Source organism: Emys orbicularis, chromosome 7 (genome assembly GCF_028017835.1).
Source record: "Emys orbicularis isolate rEmyOrb1 chromosome 7, rEmyOrb1.hap1, whole genome shotgun sequence".
NCBI lineage: Eukaryota > Metazoa > Chordata > Testudines > Emydidae > Emys > Emys orbicularis.
Window position 1 is genome coordinate 122,859,949 of NC_088689.1, and position 21,424 is coordinate 122,881,372.

General features: G+C 41.0%; 1 protein-coding gene across 2 annotated transcripts in view; it reads left to right on the forward strand.

Annotated features, from left to right (window-relative positions):
- FRMD4B (FERM domain containing 4B) overlaps positions 1–21,424 on the forward strand; it is a 117,336-nt gene that overhangs the window by 59,646 nt on the left and 36,266 nt on the right. The window contains exons 7-10 of one of the 2 annotated variants that reach the window (XM_065407405.1): positions 185–207; positions 17,538–17,621; positions 18,823–18,888; positions 20,161–20,218. In XM_065407405.1, the coding sequence (XP_065263477.1) occupies positions 185–207; positions 17,538–17,621; positions 18,823–18,888; positions 20,161–20,218 (231 nt within the window). The remainder of the gene's footprint in view (positions 1–184; positions 208–17,537; positions 17,622–18,822; positions 18,889–20,160; positions 20,219–21,424) is intronic. The other variant, XM_065407406.1, reaches the window with a different exon arrangement.

Here is a 21,424-nt window from a genome sequence, read left to right on the forward strand (position 1 = left end):
GCCAAATTCTGCTCTCTTACATATATGCCTGCAACTCCAGTGACTTCCTTGGGGTAGCATGACTAGAACTGAAGTCAGGATTTAGCTAAAAAGCTAAAATTAACAATGCTGAGAATAGCAAAGTTAATACTCAAGACTTTTGAAGAGATCGTGTTTTAATTTTGTCCCTATTTTTCAATTGTAGGAAGCTAAAGGCGACTATTCCAGGTAATAACATTTCTCTTTATAAAATGTATGTGCTTAATGACTTTCTTTCTTCGGTTTGCTTTGTGTTTTAAGCAATCATTTTACTACCATCAGCAGGAAAGAAAAAAAATCCAGCCTCGTGCAGTAACCGAAAAAGTAAAATCACTGCCAAGCCAGAGTTCGTGTGGTGAAGCGAATGTTTTGTGAATGGCTTCTGGATTCAAACATTCTGTTCCAAACTATCCTAGTCAAATCACACCACCTAATCTGCGGTTCCTGGAAGGTGGGACTAAATAAATGCTACCAACCGTTTCACATTAGAGGCCAGGACTGTCCTGTGTCTTGGATCCATGTTTGTGAAACTCCTAACGACCCTGTCTGTGCCTAGTGCTAATTCATGCACAGAAAGATGGAGCTTGTCAGCTGCCTGCTTTGGAGATCAATGCGGTGCTTTCTTTTGCAGCTGCCCTGCAGGGGCCTCACCCTTCGTGCACTTGACCTGACAGTTGTATTGTAGCTGGTGTGAGACTCGGAGTGGCTTGGGTTTAGCTACCTAATGCTGCATAATCAGACAGCAGTTACCCTTGAAATCACTTTCTACCTGTTCCTTGGGTGCAATAACCGGCCTATGGGGAAAAAAGTAAAAGCTATAGGAGCTGAGGGAAGAGACCTTCAATTAGAAACAGCTCCCTGAACAAACAGAAATTCAAAAGGTCAGCTTTAGTCATGTTAATGTTTTACTACTGGCTGAATTTCCACATTGGAAGGATGGCTTGTTTACACTTCTGCTACAAGAGCTTTCAAGTGACATGCTTTGTAAATGCAGGATACTGAGGTACCTGCTTGCCTGCAGTAACGAACAGCTTGCTTCGGATTGCAAAAGCCAGCAATAGTTTGCTTCAGCTTTTTGTAATAAATGGATAGTTGTCAAGTAAGTTCGGGTTCTTCTAACCAGGAGCCCTGTTCCTCAAGAGCCTAGTCTTTCTTCCATCAAAGTCAGTCACAAAACTCCCATGGTTTTGGTTCAAGGTCAGGCCCTTGAGAGGAAAAGATGATCTTGTGGCTAAAACGCTGGACTGGGCCCAGGAGTTCTGTCCCCAGTTCTGACCCTCAGCAAGTCAAGAACTCACTGTGCCTCCATTTGCCTATCTGAAAAATGGGGATAATATATTTCCCTAATTAATTTTATTTAATTAATTAATGGAGATATCCTATCTCCTAGAATTGGAAGGGACCTTGAAAGGTCATCGAGTCCAGCCCCCTGCCTTCACTAGCAAGACCAAGTACTGATTTTGCCCCAGATCCCTAAGTGGCCCCCTCAAGGATTGAACTCACAACCCTGGGTTTAGCAGGCCAATGCTCAAACCACTGAGCTATCCCTCCCCCCTACCTCACAGGGATGCTGTGAAGCTTAACTCACTCCTGTTTGCAAAAATGTGTTGAGGTCATCACAGGGAAGGTGCTACTGAAATGCAAAATGATTACTTCAGACTTTCCTTTTTACAGGGCCACTCCCACCCTGGAAGTGTTTTTTTGTGCAAAGGCGCAACTGCTATAATTGTTCCATAATGGGTCATAAATTATGAATTAAAACCAAATGTGTGTTCAAGACTATTCTAGATGAATACTATAGCCGAAAGAAGGAATTCGATTCTGCATCTCAAGAGTGATTATTTGGGTCATCAGTGTTAAAGAAACTAGCTCAGTTACTGGCATATCTTACAAAAATATTATGAAACAGGTCTTCTGTGCCAAACCCTCCTTTGATAGGAAGAAGACATTCCAGACACAGTGTCATTATTTATGCAAGTGTAGTAGTATTTAAGCAATCTTCCCTATTATCAGTATCTGGTTTCTGAGGTATTAGTTGTTCATCATCAGTTTGAAACTGGATTTTGAATCAGTTTGGACAGTGGCTGTCATGAGATTTTGTTTACTTGATATTGCGACAATTAACTTTTTAATGTGGGGTTTTATTTTTAATGAACCTCCAGTACATACAGGAATCACCTAGGGATTTGCTTGCAAAGAGCTGAAAATGGGCTACACATCAGTGTGTGTTAAGTGATCCCTTCTGTGCCTGGTTGATTTTCACACATCTGGTGGTAAAAGGAATTTTTTGGACCTGCGAATTGAAGCTGTGGATGGGAAAGGAGTTATTAGGTTTGAAGGTTTTTAAAGTATGGTTCATATCCTGATGTTGATCTGTGCATTGAACTCCCATTGAAGTCAGTGGGAGTCTTGCATGCGGGCTGACTGTTGGTTATGGCCCGAGGGAAGGGAACAATCATGTTCCAAGAAATTGTAGCCACTGTTGAGCGGGAGAGCACTTTTTTTGAAAGCTGTTATTTTCAGAGAACATAGTGTTTGCTTACTTGAAAATCCTACTGTAAGGAAAAGCCCCGAACTTTGCAGTATGTCAGCAACATGGCCGTTGGCATCTGCAAGATAAAGAGCCTCTGACTTTTGTCTTCCTCAGGTTAATTCTAATATGGGCGACAGAATCTTGGCCTGAGGAATTAGGACTAGGATAGGCCTTTATTTTGCTCAGAAAGAGGAATTTCCAGAGGAGGTAAAATTTTCAAAAATGCATAAGTGACTAAGTCCCATTTTAAAAAGTGACTTAGATTTTTAGAAAATCTTAAAAGTCAATGGGACTTTGACTTCTAAGTGCCTATGCCACTTTTGAAAATGGGATGTAGCCACTTAGGCATTTTTGAAAATTGAACTTGAGGCCAGCTTCTGAAGGTGCGGATGGGGGCCTAACTGGATTTTCAGATGTGCCTGTCTGCATTTTTAGGCACCTAAATACCCTTAAAAAGCTGGCCCATAGGCATTTTTGAATAGCTACCCCATATTAATATCTCATATAAGAACATAAGAATGGCCATACTGGGTCAGACCAAAGGTCCATCTAGCCCAGTATCCTGTCTTCCGACAGTGCCCAATGCCAGGTAGCCCAGAGGGAATGAACAGAACAGGTAATCCAAGTGATCCATCCCCTGTCGCCCATTCCCAGATTCTGGCAAACAGAGGCTAGGGACACCATCCCTGCCCATCCTGGCGAATAGCTATTGATGGACCTATCCTCCATTAATGTATCTAGTTCTTTTTTGAACCCTGTTATAATCTTGGCCTTCACAACATCCTCTGGCAAGGAGTTTCACAGGTTGACTGTGCGTTGTGTGAAAAAGTACTTCCTTTTGTTTGTTTTAATCTGCTGCCTGTTAATTTCATTTGGTGACCCCTAGTTCTTGTGTTATGAGAAGGAGTAAATAACACTTCCTTATTTACTTTCTCCACACCAGTCATGATTTTATAGAACTCTATCATATCCCCCCTTAGTCGTCTCTTTTCCAAGCTGAAAAGTCCCAGTCTTATTAATCTTTCCTCATATGGAAGCCGTTCCATACCCCTAATCACTTTTGTTGCCCTTTTCCGAACCTTTTCCAAGTCCAATATATCTTTTTTGAGATGGGGCAACCACATCTGCACGCAGTATTCAAGATGTGGGCGTACCATGGATTTATATAGAGACAATATGATATTTTCTTTCTTATTCTCTATCCCTTTCTAAATGATTCCCAACATTCTGTTCGCTTGTTTGACTGCCGCTGCACATTGAGCAGATGTTTTCAGAGAACTATCCACAATGACTCCTAAGATCTCTTTCTTGAGTGGTAGCAGCTAATTTAGACCCCATCATTTGATATGTATAGTTGGGATTATGTTTTCCAATGTGCATTACTTTGCATTTATCAACATTGAATTTCATCTGCCATTTTGTTGCCCTGTCACCCAGTTTTGAGAGATCCTTTCTTCACAGTCTGCCTGGGATTTAACTATCTTGAGTAGTTTTGTATCATCTGCAAATTTTGCCACTTCACTGTTTACCCCTTTTCCAGATCATTTATGAATATATTGAATAGAACTGGTCCCAGTACAGATTCCTGGGGGACACCACTATTTACCTCTCTCCATTCTGAAAACTAACCATTTATTCCTACCCTTTGTTTTCTATCTTTTAACCAGTTACCAATCCATAAAAGGACCTTCCCTCTTATCCCATGACAGCTTACTTTGTTTAAGAGCCTTTGGTGAGGGACCTTGTCAAAGGCTTTCTGAAAATATCATTGGGAATCCATCTTTCTGAAGTAGATGAGGTCTACCCCACTTCTAAGTCACTTTTGAAAATGTTCACAAAATTGTACGGAGGATGTCAGTGTCAACACAGCTAGTCGTGTTTTGGACACCATTAGCCTCTAATGTGTAGTCTAAAGTTACTGCTGGCTACAAGAGCAATTATTAGCAGAGGTGGCAACACAGTGCAAATGATGCAGCTCGCCATTTTGTTATCAATCATGAGCAGTCCAGTTCCTTTTCCTGTTTACTAAATTTGTGATCCCGGCCAGCATAATTATACTGTATGTGTTTATAAGGAGATGTGTAAGAATGTGTCATAGCAATGCGCACTGAATGGCAAATCTATGTATTTAATGTGACATTGTTACGCTTGATATGGCCAGACACTTGACCTTTGATATAGCTTTACTGTTGTGCCATTGAGTTACAGCTGAGTTTGTTTTAGGTTGTTGCAGATCTTTGGCCCTTTGTTTTCCAGTAATGATAATGTGGTCAGTTTTGTTCAAGGAAAAGAGAGAGATTATGTTTTGCTTGTATTCACTTTTCAGCAGTGCCCTGTGCATTGTAATTAATTGCATGCTTGAACTTAAGTCCTATAACCCATCAAATCTCCTCTCAACCCCTTCCCCCCGAAAAATCCCACCAATAACACATTAATTCTTTAATGCACTACCATGTTTTTGATGAAACAGAAAAAGCTACAATCCTCAGTTGAGAATGACTTGAACCTATAAATTCCAATAAGATCTTTTTGTATGTAGTATATGTTAGATTCATGTTGCAGCTTCTGGCACGGTTAATGGTTAGAAAAATATTTGTGTTGTATTCATTTTTGGGACTCCACTTTTAACTTGATTTGTATAAAGTTAATGTTGTCTCGAGGGGTAATGAAATTAATAGATTGGGTCTTCTGGTAATTATTCATAGTGTAAATATGCAATATATAGCATGATGCTGCTCTGGAAAATTAGCAAATTATCTTTCCCCAGTTAACTCCTATAGAATATAAGTATATTCACCAATCAGATATTGTACGAAACTATGTTTTATTAATGCTGCATTAAAGTCTTTGTAATATATAGAGAGACCTGATTATCCACCTCCTTATATACATACTGTAGTGTGGTACAATCCGACTATTTGTTTTCTTTAGTCTTTATAGCATAATCCTTTTTTTTTAAGAGAATATATTTTCTATCCGTGATAGTTGTGAGTTCCATTCTCTACGGGTTTGTATAGCTTCTGGGGCATGACTGAAACAGACAGGGCACAATTGAAATGAAGATTGACAGTCCTAAATCTTGTGCTTCTAGCAGCAAGAAAAAGTGGATTAAAATCAGATTAAGCACTGTGTGCAGTGTCAGGAAAGTTACCTTTTTAAAAGTTTACTTTCTGGCAGATAATCTCAGATCATATTTTCCACAGTAATTTCAGATCTGAAACCCAGGCCAAACCCAGGCTGCCTGAAAGTTAATTAAATTGCTGGAGGAGGGCTTCCATTTTCTTTAAATAGCTGACACATTGGATTTCCATTCTAGCCTGTGGGCTGCAAAGATAACTACCGACTGGCATAACATAACACAGACAATGTAATGAATTCCTGATAGCTGACATATATGAGAGACTGGGGTTTATCTTTACATGGGTGATCAACACAGTTTGTGAAAGGAAATAGTTGTTTAAAAGATACCCTTGCAGACTGCAATTGTAGCATAATTGTAAATTTGGGAGCACCGGAACCAAATTTCACAAACGAATAAATTAAATACTTTGTTTTTAGCTATAATAAGCTAGTGTTAACAACGTGCTCCACATTAAAAGTGAAAGAACAACAATATGAGACCTTTGGTCAACTTTTACTTGAAAAGCTTATTGTTTTATGGACAGACTGGAAGATTGTTTACAAGAAAGGAATGTTTTATCAAAAAGTTGGAACAAGTAGCTGCTTTACAGATGTTCAGAGCTGTTTGTCTTGTAGAGTAGCACCTGTTTGCCATATTTCTCATCCTATGACTGACATCACTTTAAAAACAGTGCATCCTGAAGGATTGGTCATGGCATACAAAGCCTTTCCTGTCTAGCTTCCTAGCTGAAGTCCAACCCAGGTTGTAACAGCAAAAGTCATAACTGTCTGTCGGCTGTGAAATATGTTAGTTCTCCAGGTCCCAGCAGTCACGTGTCCTCATCACATAATCCCAGTAATGAGCAGACATGCTTGTCAGTCTCCGCAAAGAGGCCAGGGATTGGATGAGCATGGAGAGTGAACTTCTCTCTAAGCCCTACAGAAGTCCCCACCGGAATGAGGTTGGGGCATGTTGGTGGATGATGTAGCAGAGCAGGTGGCCTAGTAGAGGGCTTCAGTCTCCAGACATGCCAGTCTAGCACATTTCACAGACACCAATGAAAAATGATAATTAAAAATACAGGTTGATAAATACACATCTAAATAAGGATCACTTGATCATTACCTGTTCTGTTCATTCCCACTGTCGGAATACAGGATACTGGGCTAGATGGACCTTTGGTCTGACCCAGTATGCCCATCCTTATGTTTATGCAATAATATTAAAATAAAATATTCCATTGTAAATGCACTATAGGTAGCATACAGGTAGCTCGTAAATCAATGTTGACACTCTGGCATTGCTCATATGACTGTATTTCTGCTTGTTTGCCAGGTGAATCATTGTGTATTTTGCCTGTCAACAGTAACTCTTTACATAAACTTTTTCCTCCGACACCTCATTTGACCTTTGTTTCTAATCCATTAATTCTCTTGATCAAAGTAAGCTACACTTTTCTCAGTGGAAATATGGGCATAGTTTTGGAAATGCTTACTTGAAATGGATGGGACAACTAACACGAATCAAGATTTGCAAGATCAGGCCATATTATTTTATTTATTTGTTCATTTAGTTCATTTAATATGATGCGCCTGGCAAAATAAGCAACATGCATTACAATTTAAATAAAAACACATTCAATAAATTTAATCTACTGACAGTGTCATAATACCTCTCCAGCATACAGAGCTAAGACCCTCCTTTCGCAGTTGCCCCTCTCCATGGGTAAATATAGCAGATAGGCTTTGTAACATGTCTTGATGTTAGAACGGCTCAGAAAATGGGAGTGGAGGCGAGGGAGAGGAGTACTACAGAAACTTACTTCTTGCTGTCTGAGCCATGCAGTGTATCAAGGGAGATGTAGTCCTGCTGGGAAGCCTGGCCAAAGAGGAGCCTGGGGAAATGAGGCAATTGAACTACAACTCCCATGAGATACCTTGTCAGAATTTCTGAATTGAAAACTTTTCAAACATTACGTTTTTCAACCAAAAGTTGAATTTGTCTATGGAAAGCAGACACATTTTTGAAAAACAAAATAAAAAAATCAAATGTTCTGTTAAAAACAATAGTTTAGATGGAAAATTTTCAAACAGCCCTACTGGAAGGTCATTATACTGAAGTCAGACGAAAAGGCTAAGAAAATTGCTGATCCAGATCTGAAAACTCCAAACCTCTTAGTTTTGTTATCTTGGATTTCTCTTCTGACCTTTCTGTGGTTTGAGAGGGGAGAGAGACACAAATGATCCAAACCATAAAGGGCTACCTGTTAAAACCAGCAAGTTGGGTTACACTCTTGAATAGCATGTTTCCTTGAAGATTTACACTGAGAGCAGAATATTTTCCTCTTACCTCTTTCAAGTTACAATAAAGGTTTGTTATTGAGTAAATCCATGTCTGTACTGTAGGCAGAATGAAAGAAGAACCTCCAGAACTAGGTGGTCAGGTTGTAAAATATGGACTGCAAAGGTCTTCCATGAGATAAGGTTAGCTATCAGTTTGAACTGAGCATGTGAGGTCAAATTTATCCCTAGTGTATCTCCATTGACTTAGTTACATCAAGGAATAATTTTGGCTCCCGCAGCCTAACCAATGAGCATTCATTATCGCATTGCACACTGACCCTGCTACACTTCAGCATTTGTCACCACAGTGGAGATAAAAGCCTATTTCTGGCTGGAACTTTTGTTTATATACTACTATAGGTAACCCCTTAGAGGATTCAAACTGAAAGTTGAGAGAGAAAATATTTCTGTTTTCTTTTCTTTTTTTCAATTTGTTTACATGTTTGACAGCACTTTGTGCATAGTCACTTTCACTGTTTCCCCTGATAGGCCCCCGTGCTAAGAGATTGCTCATGCACAAAAAGTTGTGTGTCTGTGTAAGGATTTGCAGCTGTAGGACATCTGCCAGTTTTTTCTGTTTGTGCGGGTCTTTCAGTCAGCAACAGGGGAGAGAAAATGCATTTTAAAACAGGAAGATTTGATGTAAAAACTACAGAACTCAACATAGGGAGTTGAAGGAAGACACTGTTCCTGCAGCTCCTTCTAGCTCTCATTTGGAAATGATCAGATGTCAGATTGATAGTGCCATTTTAACATTTTCCCCGCATCTTCTTCTAACGATCTGTGTCAAGGCTTCGTACAGTCTATGGAGTAAATACGTATTTTTGTAGTTATCCGTTTGGACGGTCCATGCAACAGTCGATAATGCAATAAAAACCCCACAGCTGACCTGTGTCAGCTGCCTCAGACTTTGGGGCTATAAAATTGCAGTGTAGACACCATAGCTGGAGCCTGGGCTCTGGGATCCCGCAAGGGGAGATGGTCCTAGGACCCGGGCTCCATCCAGAACCCCATTGCAATTGTATAGCCCCACAGCCCGAATCATCTGATACAGGCCAGCCGCGGGTGTTTTACTGCGGTGTAGACATACCCTTGGTGAGTCAGGTATAAATGCTGTAACCAAGATATTGCATGGGAGTGGGGGTGGATATAAGATGTTTTCAAAGTTATTTAATAACATGATCTCATGTGGTCTAATGATGCACAGCGTGATCTAAGACTAACATGCATTTTTAAAGAAATCTAACTGTACAGGTGATATTAGCAACATACACTGCAATGGGTGCAAAAGGGCTGTTTTATTCTGCCACATTCATCCATTATCCCACAAATGGGGTCTTTTTGTGGTTTTTAAATACACCTGTGAATCAGTGGGGCAAATCCTGTCCCTGGTGCTGCATAACTGGCCCAGTAGGGTAGGCAGGATTTAGGGAGGGCTGTGCCTGTGTTCTCCTGGGTGCTAAGCTCATTGGGCAAGGTGCACCAGAGACAGGTGAGTGTGGTACCAGAGGGTCCAGAGGTCATGCAGTCCTCTCCCCCATGGAGCTATACAGGCTACTACAGTCTTAGGACTGGAGTAGCAGCCAGAACAAGACTACCCTGCCTCAAGGAAAGGATTCCTTCACCACTGGCCCAAGTACATCTTCCCATCATGCAGACTGGGTATTAAGATGAGGGTTTGCCCCTACGCCGTGTAAAATTATGTTCCAGTAACTCCGAGCTGCAATCTGTTCTTGATTACACTGGTGAATATCTGGAAAAACTCCACTGACTTAAGTCAACTTTCTCCAGATTTACACCAGGTAACTGAGAGCAGAGTCTGGCTTGAAGTGGCAACCTTAGAATTTCCTTCCCTTTAGCTCCCTAATTTTCTCATTCCCCGCTCTAAGGGTCTCAATTTCATTGCCCGTATTGCCCTGCCTAGGCACGGTGGGAATGAGCAGAATAACAACAGCACTTCAGCCTCCACTGTTTTGCCGTTGTAGATTTGTCAGTCCTTTTTATCATTATTTTGATACCTTTTTTTATATTTTAAAGTATCTTTGTATCAGCACAGAGGACTGTGATAACAAGCTTTAAACTTTGCTGCTGTATTCAGACCTGCAAAAGAACCACGACTAATTTGGCTGATCTGACTTTTGTATGAACAGACAGAACTCATGAATGTTAGCAATAACAGTCTGTCGTTTTGGGGGAGGGTTTGGGATCCTTTGATCATCATGTCAACTGTGAATAATCTTCGCTTGTTCAAGAGCAAATCCCTTGGTAAATTGAAACAGATTTGCTTCCTGCCTGGTCTTATGGGGAAATATTAACAAATGCACACGCGGGTACTTTTACAAGTTAACCGTGTTCTGCTCAAGTTCTGCCCATGGGATACCCATTGGCAATGGTGGAAGTTTTGTTCAAAGACTGAGGGTCCTTATGTTCAAAATACTCAACTCTCAATATTGGAGCTGGAGAAGGACGGCCAAGAGGTTAAGGCCATGGCCTAGGATTGGACACCTAGTTCAAGTCCCGACTCCAATACAGACTTCCGGTATGATCTTGAGCAAATCACTAAGCCTCTCTGCGCCCAACCTGTAAAATTGGGATAATAGCACTTCCCTACCTTGTCAGGGTGTGGTGAGGATAAATACAAAATTAAAGAGTTAGGGATGCTCAGACATATGGTAACGAGGGCCATATATGTGTACTTCGGTACCTAGCTGAGAGAGATGCACTAATGCAGTGGACTGTCATAACATAATAGCACACTCCATCTGAGGGCCTTTGAGCACTTTCCAAACATTCATGAATAAGGCCTCCAACACCCCTGTGAGGTTGGTTAGCAGTATATCTCCATTTTCTTTCAGAAAGAGACACTCAGGAGTAGAGATCATATGTAACTTGCCTGGTTGAGCACTGTGTCGCAGAGCTGAAACCCAGGTCTCCTGACTCCATGGCTCTGATCCAACTCCCCTTGAAGTCAATGGAAAGAGTCAGTGGGGATCCTGTGCTTTCGTTACAAGACCATCTCTATCTATAATACGTTTTAAAAGTTAGTCTCTCAGCGAATATTAGGTTGATACACACAGTCAGTGGGTTTCAGCTGTATGTTATCTTCCTTCCACGCTGTAGGGTTCAAAAGCCATTTGACAAGTGCTCTTTCCAATGCCTTTTACCATAGCCTGAACTTATCCGGTGTTTGAGGGGCCAAACCCTGTAACCTTTCCACAGGGAAACTCCCCACTGGCTAAAGGAATGAGGGCCTGATTCTGGAACGCCCTGAGAACCGCCGATTTCCATTGAAGTAAATCACTTGATCAGCCCCTTTCAGGATTTGGGCCTTTTGACTAGAAAAACTTCCTGAGTTTTTCTGAAGTACTGTACTGTAACTTACTGAGAGATTAGGGAAATAATGCAAATATGTGCTATTTGGCACTAAGAGGACCAATCAAATGAATGTATCTTAGAATGCTGCTTCAAGATCCAGCTGCTCTATTCGCGTTTCCCCTCTGCTTGAGTCTCTCCTCTGGATTGCACTCGCCTGTTTTGTTTGAGGTCTTTTGTACTAAATTCAAGCTTCCTAATCTCATTGTCAAAAGCTCTCCCTTGCTCCACCTGTTTCTGTAGCTCCCCCCTTATCTCCATCTACACCCCTTTCACCCTGTATCCACCACCCTAATAATTTTTGCTGCCTCCTCTCACACCTGCTTACATACTGCCCTTTATGCATGGAACAGCGTCCCAATGGATGCACACTGAGCCCCCACCTTCCTTTCCTCCTTCAAATACTTAAGAAAACACATCTGTTCCAGACGCATTCCAGCGATAAGACAGACATTCCGCTCACTGAGCCTGATTCTCCAGTCTCCACTCATCAACACTGGCGTGAATTGGGAATAACTCCATTGAAGTCAATAGAGTTACATTCTTTAGATCAGAATTGTGCCTGGTGTCTGTCTACCTTTTGTAAATAATAATGCACAGCGTTCTCCTTCAGTGGTAGTCAATCTTTGTAAAGTTAAAGGAGTTGGCAATTCTCAAGAATCGGGATAAGTATCAGAATATACCAAGTAATCTAACCATTCTCCTGACAGAGAAATTACAGATCCCATTTCTAGTATTTAATTTGGGTGTGCACCATTCTTTTTCTAACACAAAACATTTAAAAGAACAAGAGGGGAAAATGTTAATAGAAAATTTCCCGTGTATAGAATACATGGCAATATTGTATTGTCTTTTGCATGTTCCAATCCCTTCACACACACACAGCCAAGATTGTGCCTACTGTATACTCCCATTTATCCCAAACCCTATTGTCCGAATCTCCTCTATCTGAATCCCTTCCTGTCTTATGTGACGTTTGTTTGCAAAACAATTCCGGAGTGACAAAAACACCTCATATCATTTTGTTATGATACATCCCAGATACCAAAAAGTTGTTAAGATTTACAGAGAAATGGGAGATGTTGAACTTTTCTGCCATATCAAATGTAATTGGTGTGTTGGTTAGTGCTGTCTTGGGTGTGCCTAATGCTTTTGTACTTCATGCTCCACATTTTATGATAATCTCATTAACCACATCTTGTTCCATCAAAGCTTTTACCTTGAGTTACTGCATTAGCAACAAAAATAAATTGTTATTTGACACAGTGGGCACAAGGAGAAGGCTGGGTACCTATTGACAAATGGTTCTAATTAGCACAGTTCTGTCGTGTCAGTAAATCTTTGGCTAGCAAGGAGTGTTGTATCATGAAACCACAAGCTGTGAAGATACACATACTGAGAGTGCAAATAGATTATGAATCCTTTTTAATTTTTTTAATTCTTAGTAATGTACTTCCAGTGAAGTGTGCCATTATTGTCTGACTTAAGTTCCTCTTAAAATTCTAATGGGGATTTATGTGCAAAGCTAAAATTTTTAGCCACAACCTGGTTTCTGGTATAAGGTGGGTTTCGATAGGCAGATAAAGTTGGGCCAGACTTACTATAAGAAAAACATGGTAGTTTGTGTGATTAGATTTTCTGCTCATAGCACAATATGTGTTTGGATTTTGTTGTTCGGTTTGTTTGGGTTTTTGTAGGGACTCAATCCACACACAGCACATTCACTAAGACCAATAAGAGTTGTACATACAGATCGGGGGCAGTATCTTGCCCTAAGCTGGTTCACATTGTTTCAGAAAACTAAATAGAGACGATACATAGAATGCAAATTAAAACATTGTGCCGTGAGAAGCGCATAATGTAGATTTTTATTAAATCTCAGAATTGGGGTATTCCCATCCAGATGATGGTGATCAATTCAAGTTATGTAAATTTACACTAGGGGACAATTTTTGTCCCCGTATACATGGGGTGGGATGGAAAAGAAAGGAGAAAATGCACATTTTCTTTCATTCTCTTCCTGGGGGAACAATACTTCAAATGAGCTTGTTTCATATTCTCTTCCTCGGAGAGAAACAAACTTTTTTGCCAAAGAAATTCAGCCCTGTTGACCCTGGGCATTTTAAGTGTTGGAATGGTGCCAGGAGCCACCTGGGCTGACTCATGAAGAAGCCCCTTGGTATTGGAGGTCAGATTAAATGCAAGTAGGGGCCCCCCAGTCCTGACAGCTGAATTCCAGCATTGCTCTTAAGAGGGCTGGCTTGTGTTATCACCAACTGCAAACAACCCACTGCCTACAGTAACCGCCACCCACCCTCAAATTCAGCCAGCTAGAGTCATTTTTCAGAGAAAGGCTTTTAGAATTCTGCTCAAAGCCAGGCACGCTGTGCTACAGCTCAAAGTGACTTACTCTTTGTTTGGGTGGGTAGTTTCGACAGTGGAGCAGTGGGAGTTTCTTCCCAGCCCCCCCCCTTCGTGATTTCACCTCTTGTTCCAGATCCTGTCATTCAAATCATTGCTACTTTCATCTGGACTCCTCACCTTTGAGAAACAGCTGAGTCTATTATTAAGGCATGCAGTAGTGATTCTAAAGGTCAGGGGGAGAACATGGTTTGTCCAGAGGGAGAAGTGATAATGAACTTTTGGGGAGGAGGGGAGAGGTCCGACTCCCTGTTTCTCACTCTCCATGAAGCTGTGAATCATCCCAAATGCTAATCCCTAGTGTGTAGTCAGCAGCTTGATGCCATTTAAATGCTAAGCTGTACAATTTATTCCAGGGGGAAGGTACATGACGAAGGAAGCAGACAGACGTACCCTTTTTCCTCAAGTTTTTCGTTCATTTTTCCATAAATTCCAGAAGTTTAACCTTATGGCTATGGAGAAAGGAACTCAGCATGGCCGTTAGAAATGTGAGGCCTTCTGTTTAACAACCAAACTCCCCTACAGTAGTCTTGTCCTTCCAGGAGACATGCTGCAAAATGCTATATGGAATACGCACCTGTCAAACGGCATATGGAAGGATGGCAGGATGTGAGCTTGGGACCCTAGGAAGGGATAACTGCCAAAGCCAGGGCCTCCCAGACAAAAATTGTTTTATTCTTTATATTTATGGGGAACTGGGTGCATCAGGGGATTATGTTCTGCAGCCAGAAGGCCGGATCCCCAGCCAGTGCAATTCATCAGAGCTCTGTTGACTTCAGTCAAACTATGTCGACGTACACTAGCTGGGGACCTGCCCAGAGCCTTTACCGCTAAGCTGCCACTTCAAGTCCAGTCGAGGCCCTGCACGTGATTGCAATTTATTGCTACCGCAGAACAGTTCTCAGCGGCCTGCGAAATGAGCTGATGGTCTCAGTGTGGAGGATTTGCATAAAGGTTGTTACCGATAGCCACTGGGGGTCTCCAAAACTGACTTGTGGTGGGCAGACCAGCCCCATAGGGCAGAGCGAGTGCTGTCCATCCTGACAGAAAGGCAGCAGGCAATGTAAAGCTCAGTCTCAGGTCAGGTTGCAGATATTTCAACAGTTACAGCATCCAGGGCCATATTTATTTGATTGGAGCCCGTATCTTGATATCTGATGAGGATCAAATGTTAATAGATTAGCCTACTACCCCACCATATGCTGAGATGAGAGGCCTTGCAGTGGAGCAGAAAGCCGGTCCCAGCTCAGAGCCTACATCTTAAGGCTAACATTTTCAAATGTCGGTGACTAATACAGGCACCTACATGAGTAGCCTGGAGTCCAGAGATGCTGAGCACCCATTGAATTCAGTGAGGTTTAGCACCTGTGGAAATCAAGCAATCTACTTCAGACCCCGATCCTGCTGGCACCTAAGCACAGTGACAAAACTCCCAAACGAGGGGCCTAAATACGGATTTGGGTGCTGAACACTAGACTTCCCACAGCTGTGAAGATTGTGGCCTAAATATTTGTATTTAGGAAACACCTCCTCATTGAGGAAAATAGCTCTCATTTTCCTCTAAAACTCTTCCAATCCAGTATATTTCAGTGGAGTTCAGCGTTGCCAACCCAGAGTGCTAAAAAAAAATCATGAGACTGGCTTAAAGACCATGAGATTTTAAAACAAAAATAAATACAAAGTGGGTTCTTTTTATTTGCGTTCTGGTTTTCTGAGCCTTTAGGATGCACTTGGGTCATGTTTTCAAGACTTTTCTCCACAACCCTGAGAGCTAGAAACTTACTGGGTGTTTTTTGTTTGTTGGTTTAAATGGAAACTGAGATTCCCATGTAATCTCTGTTAATCTCAGCCGCTGGGACTTTAAGGAAAAAACCACCAAATATCATGAGAGTGGACAACACTGGGAGTTTAAAAAAAAAAAAAGATTCTGATTTTTCTCCACAGATCCATGTTTTGTGGCATTCACGTGCTGGCCACAATACCAAGAGCTGCGCATGTTCCTGGCACAAGAGAACTGGTTGTGGGAAGCTCAGAAATAAAACTTGAAGCCAGTTGGTATGATAGGCCACCCGTGGTGGCAACTTCAGCAGAGGCGGTGAAGAATAAAATGAGGTTCATTGCCTCATCCCTAGAGGAGGCGCCTCTGTGTCAGGGTTGACACATTGTCAGGGTGATGTGGAAGAAGCTTGCGGTGCTGCTAGCCCATGCTCTGTATGAACACAGAGCTTTCATTTACAGTGCCTTTAGCGTAACACCTGCCAGAAGCATTGAGCACACTTCCAAGAAGCCAACTTTTTAGTGCTGCCTTGGGCCTGCATTGCTTTCTCTAGATGCAGCTTACAAGATCGGTGCCGATGCTGCAGTTTCTATGCTGCGCTCCTCTCTAGCAATGCACAGTGGCCCACACACCAAGAAATTCTGAAGGAAGAACTGGAATGTGACTTGAGACAAAATCTTGAACTGGAGTCTGATCGGCAACATGGCTCTAAAACAGAAACATGAACAACTCCTCCGGGAAGTCACCCAGCTTGTTCAATTCAGAAATCTAGGCCAGTGTTAATGAATCAGAGCAGTGCATTCTTTACATGGAAAAGTCATGTTTATGCCTGTTCCTACCACTGCTAAAGCATGCAGAAATCCTGCAGAAATGAGGCGTGCAAGTTTCAGCTGATTGATTAATGAAGCATGTAAACCGAAAATGTTAACCATTTCAGTGCCGTCTATTATTGCCAGCTTCAATGGGGGCCAGTTTGTTTGTTCAAAAACTGAGGCGTGCTGTATTTACTTTTACTAGAATATTAACTGTTTTCTAAAACTGGTCAAAAATGGAATTTCTGATATTTTGATGATGGTTTTTGTCCCAAATTAGGCCAAAAAGTCAAAATATCCAAACTTTTCACAGAATGAAAAATTCAGAAAAATTTCTGTTATAGAGGTCGAACCATTTGGTTTCAACATTTTCAATCGAAACAAACATTTTGACATTCCCTAATTGAAATGTTTCATTTCAGTTTGCCAACCTGAATTGAAAACAGTTTATTTCGGGTCAGGTTGATGTTAATCTCTGTGTCCATCCAAGCCTCTGCAGTGTTTCATGGGAATTGTAGTTTCAAGTCAATCCAAAATAAAACATTTCATTTAGGTTTTCTCCATGGAAATTTTACCAAAATTAGTGTCTTTTTCCCCCTTTGCAGAACATTTTGATTTTGACTAAACTTGTTTATTTCAACAGAAAAATATTTGGTTAGAAATTTTTTGACCAGCCCTAGTATTTTTCATGCCTGGAATAGATGGGTTGCCTAATAGGAGTGGATTTATAACTAAAGGCTGAACAAAAATTCTGCTGAAAACCTTGAAAACAACATGGTCATTCAGACAAGAGGTTTCCTTTCTGCAAATGCTCAGGGCAGGTTTCCTGTATTCTGCCTGGAATCAACGGTATTTTTTAAAAGATGGATAAATACCATCTCTTCTTTTCTTCAGCAGCCTAATTTCCCATTAGCCATGATATTGTGCTCACAGAGAATGATAACACTGGTGTACAGGACAGTATTTTACAGAATTGTCATGTCAGAAGGCCTATAGAATTACATTGCTAAGGTAGCTGGAATATGGTGCAAATGAACATGTTCTTGGGTAGCTGATACCCAGTGGCTCTTTCCTTTTCTGGAAACTAATGACTGCATCTGTGATTTAGCAGCAGTAACTTTTGTACCATTCTTATTTTTAGTGATGATAACACAAGAAAAGATTTAAAGGCACTGCCTGCCTTTCCTACCAAGACATTGCAGGAACATCCCTCACTTGCTTACTGGTAAGCTCCTCACTAGTATAGAAATGTAAATATTAGTAGCAATTAGTGGCCATTACTAGGTCAGTTTTGCACACTGTTTGTAAAGGTTGTAGCATGTGTTATAAATGGGTTTGATCCCAAGTCCTGTATCTAAACACGTCCAGCCTTTAGAGGTCCTGAATCCAAACCCAGTTCTGGATCTAAATGTGTTTGTTAGCCCCTACCTTTGTGACGGGGGTTAAACAAAATCTCTGGATCTGAACATCACCAAGCTTGAGGGAGACTTGAAATCCAAACTCCAGACCAGCTCTGAATTTTGCAAATGGCACCCATTGTTTATAGCAGGGTGAATCAAAACAATTCTCCAGGCCTGGGGGTGTCTGAAATGCAGAGCCAGATACAGTTTTGTGCCTGGAGTCCATCTCTAGCATGTGTCCTTAGGTAAGAAATACAGCTCAGCATTTGGGTTGTGAAGAAACAGTATTAAACAATAAGATACTTTTATGTTGTAATGGATCCCCTTTATGCAGGTACAGTATCGCCTGCTTTATTTCATTTCCAGGCTCTAACTTATGCTTTTCTCATTTTACCACTCATTTACCATTTTACCATTAGAAGGATTCATTTTTTTCCCTATTAAATGCTATGCAACTAAATCACTTGGCCTGTTTTTCATTTGTCTTCAAGAGTGATAGAGGTCCAAATGCGTATTTTGTTTCTAATTCCAGCAGAACAAAATGTAGACACACATGATGGAGTGACGATGGTATAGGTCGTCTATAGGTTCATTTGTTACATGGCTGAGAATAAAAATAACCTGTACGAATATGTAGGAATTAACACATCCATTATAACTTTTCTCTGTCTTACATATGCAGCACTAGCCACTGTCTGAAGTTCTGGGTTCTTTAGGCACTAGATATGAATTTATCCAATTAGTGCCATTATTCTACAGCAACATCTGTAACAAAGCTGGTTGATCTGAAATGAGGAGCTAATTAGACTCTGGAACATTGGATGCCGTAGTAAGGATTAGACAGAAGGTTCCATTCTGCATAATGAAGGATGGAACTGGAGTCATTATGGAACTGAAACTACTGGGAAATGTTCAATGAAGCACCTTTGGTGCATGCTGAGCATGGGTTTGAATATCATCAAAAGTTACTGCATGTAAAAAAAAAAAATCACTGAGCTCTGAATTGATTTTGTGCTTGTTTTGCAGTGAGGACAGAGTAATTGAACATTATATAAAAATTAAAGGTCTGACCAGAGGACAAGCTATTGTTCAGTGAGTGTATCGCTTATTTAATTGGGGGGTATTTTTGAAATACTTTCTGTTGATACGTGGGAATGATGCTGTTCTTGTAGTCATTCGTTGTGGACTTTTACCATTCATATCTGTAGCAATGACATTTTTGATTGATATTGTTTAATACAAACAGCAAATTTACATTAACCCGTGTCTTAAATTTTGCATTTCACAAGTCCCTAGTTAAGGTTTTACCTCCTTTAAATATTTTCGATATGCAAAAAATGATTATGGCCTCATTTTAATACCAGTACCAGAGGGATTGCCTCCAAGCTTCGTTTGCTAACCGTTAATTTTTACCCCAATATCTGAAGGAGGATGTTGCCTTAAGTTGTGTAAGGATAACAAATATATTTATTGTTTTAAAATGGTTTGAATTTGGTTTTCAAAAGGTGAGGGACTTAGGGGCTATTCCAAAGCCAATTGAAGTCAACGGCTTCCCATTGCTGAGCTTTATTTCAGAACCTAAAAGCACTGAGTGGAGGCGAATATAGTATAAAGTGTAATATGCCCAAATGTTTGAGAAGAGCTACATAGTTATATGAAGTAGACAGCATGCAAGTTTCCCCACACCGTTCTCTGACTGCACCTCTCTCCTACCCAGTTAAAATCCTGCTATTAAGTCCTAGGACTCTTTTAAGTAGGAATGCAGAATAAATTATCTTTTCAGAGGTTCACTAATCCATTGAATCACCAATGTATTGAATCATCTAGACCCTTAATGACATAATTGTATTAATATGACTACTTCAAACCACTTCTTTTTTGATGTTACCATAACTCTCCTTCTCATTTTGCCAAGTCACCAGAATTAAATAAGTGTAGGCAGCTCTTTCCTTGCAACATTCTGTCTTGGATGGTTTAGACACAACAAATCCTGCATCTTGGCAGGGGGTTAGACTAGATGACCCTTGAGGTCCCTTCTAACCCTATGGTTCTATGATTCTAACATTTCAGAAAAGACCTTTCAACATGTAGTTTTAGTCTCAGCTTCCTCAACTCTTGATAAGAGGAATCACGGGGAACAGTTACTTTATTTTTCAAAAATTTGTTGCATGTGCACAGAAATTTTGCCATCAACTTCAAGTGGGCCAGAATTTCACCTCTGTTCCCAATGGAGGGTGCTGAGCCCGTCACTTAATGTGCAAAAGCTAAATGGCTTGATCTCAATGCATATGTAAAAGAGGATATGTTAAGAGGCATTATTCTCTCTAGAGCAACTCATCAGATGCACTGTAAATCTGTCTACAGGTACATGAAAGTGGTAGAAGTTCTGCCTACATATGGAGTCCATTACTATGGAGTAAAGGTTAGTGATTGTTCATAGATAACATGATTACATTCTTGAAGGAACGGTTTCACTGTACAACATCTGCCAGTCAATATTAAAAACTGGACTTCTGAGTCATATTTTTTCAGTGTTCTTAGAGAACTGTTTTGTTGTTGGTGCACTGCAAATCATTTACAGAGAAGGCAGAAGGGAATCTTTGTTTAAAAAAAAAAGACCCCTGTAATCCTCTCATCCTAATTAAACTGGATATCACTTCTAGCTTTTAAGCAGTTACATTTCTCCAGAGGCCCGGTGCATTGTTAATCAAGATTAGAAAAATGTAACCGAGAAAAGACTAAGGGTACATCTATGCTGTAGCCAGCGGTGTGGTTTACAGCTCATGCAGACACACATGTGCTAATTGTACTTTACCTAGCTCACTAAAAGTAGCAGTAAGAACACAGTTGCATGGGCTTAAGCATTGGCTGCAGAATTGAATACATACCAAGGGGGTCAGGCAGGCCTGTGCAGCCCACACCATCTCACCCTCAGAGCTATTTTAGCTTAGGGTTAGCGCAGGTACCTCTACATCAGCTGCAGAACATACCCCTAGCTGCAGTGTAAATGCACCCTTGTAATTAGTGAAATCCTGCTGCCATTACCACTCTCAGCATTCTCTTCCTTCACAGCCCCATAACATTTGAAGCACTTTGTTAAAATTGAACAAAATTATGCTAACAGAATTTCTATAGAACTGAAAAGTTTTTTGAGGCGGGGACGGGAATAGTTTAATAACTAGTCGATACACTGGAAACAAATTCTGGATAAATGGGCAAAGCATGAGCCAAAAAAAAGGGGGGGGCTTTATTGCATATAAGGGTGTCTATCCAGCAGGGATCATGGTCTCTAACTACGGTGTATTGAGTGAGGAGTATTGGACATAGTCTTCTGTTCCCTTTCTGCATTTATTTGTTTATTTATTGTGCAATGCATCTGTACTGTGTACACGGCCTTTGGCCACACCCTCTGCTGCCCTACGTCCTTCCCTCCCCGCGGTCCCACTTGCAGTGATCTCCGCCCACATGTTGCAACGTCTCTACTGCTTTTTGCCCACTTGCGCAGCCAACAGACAGCTTCCCTTTTTCCTTCGCTCCGTCTGAGATGGCAATGGCAGAGCCCTTTCATCACAGTCTCACTGCTTGAGTACAGGTTTGTTTGCAAAGTCCTCCTGTGTTCCTAACCCGC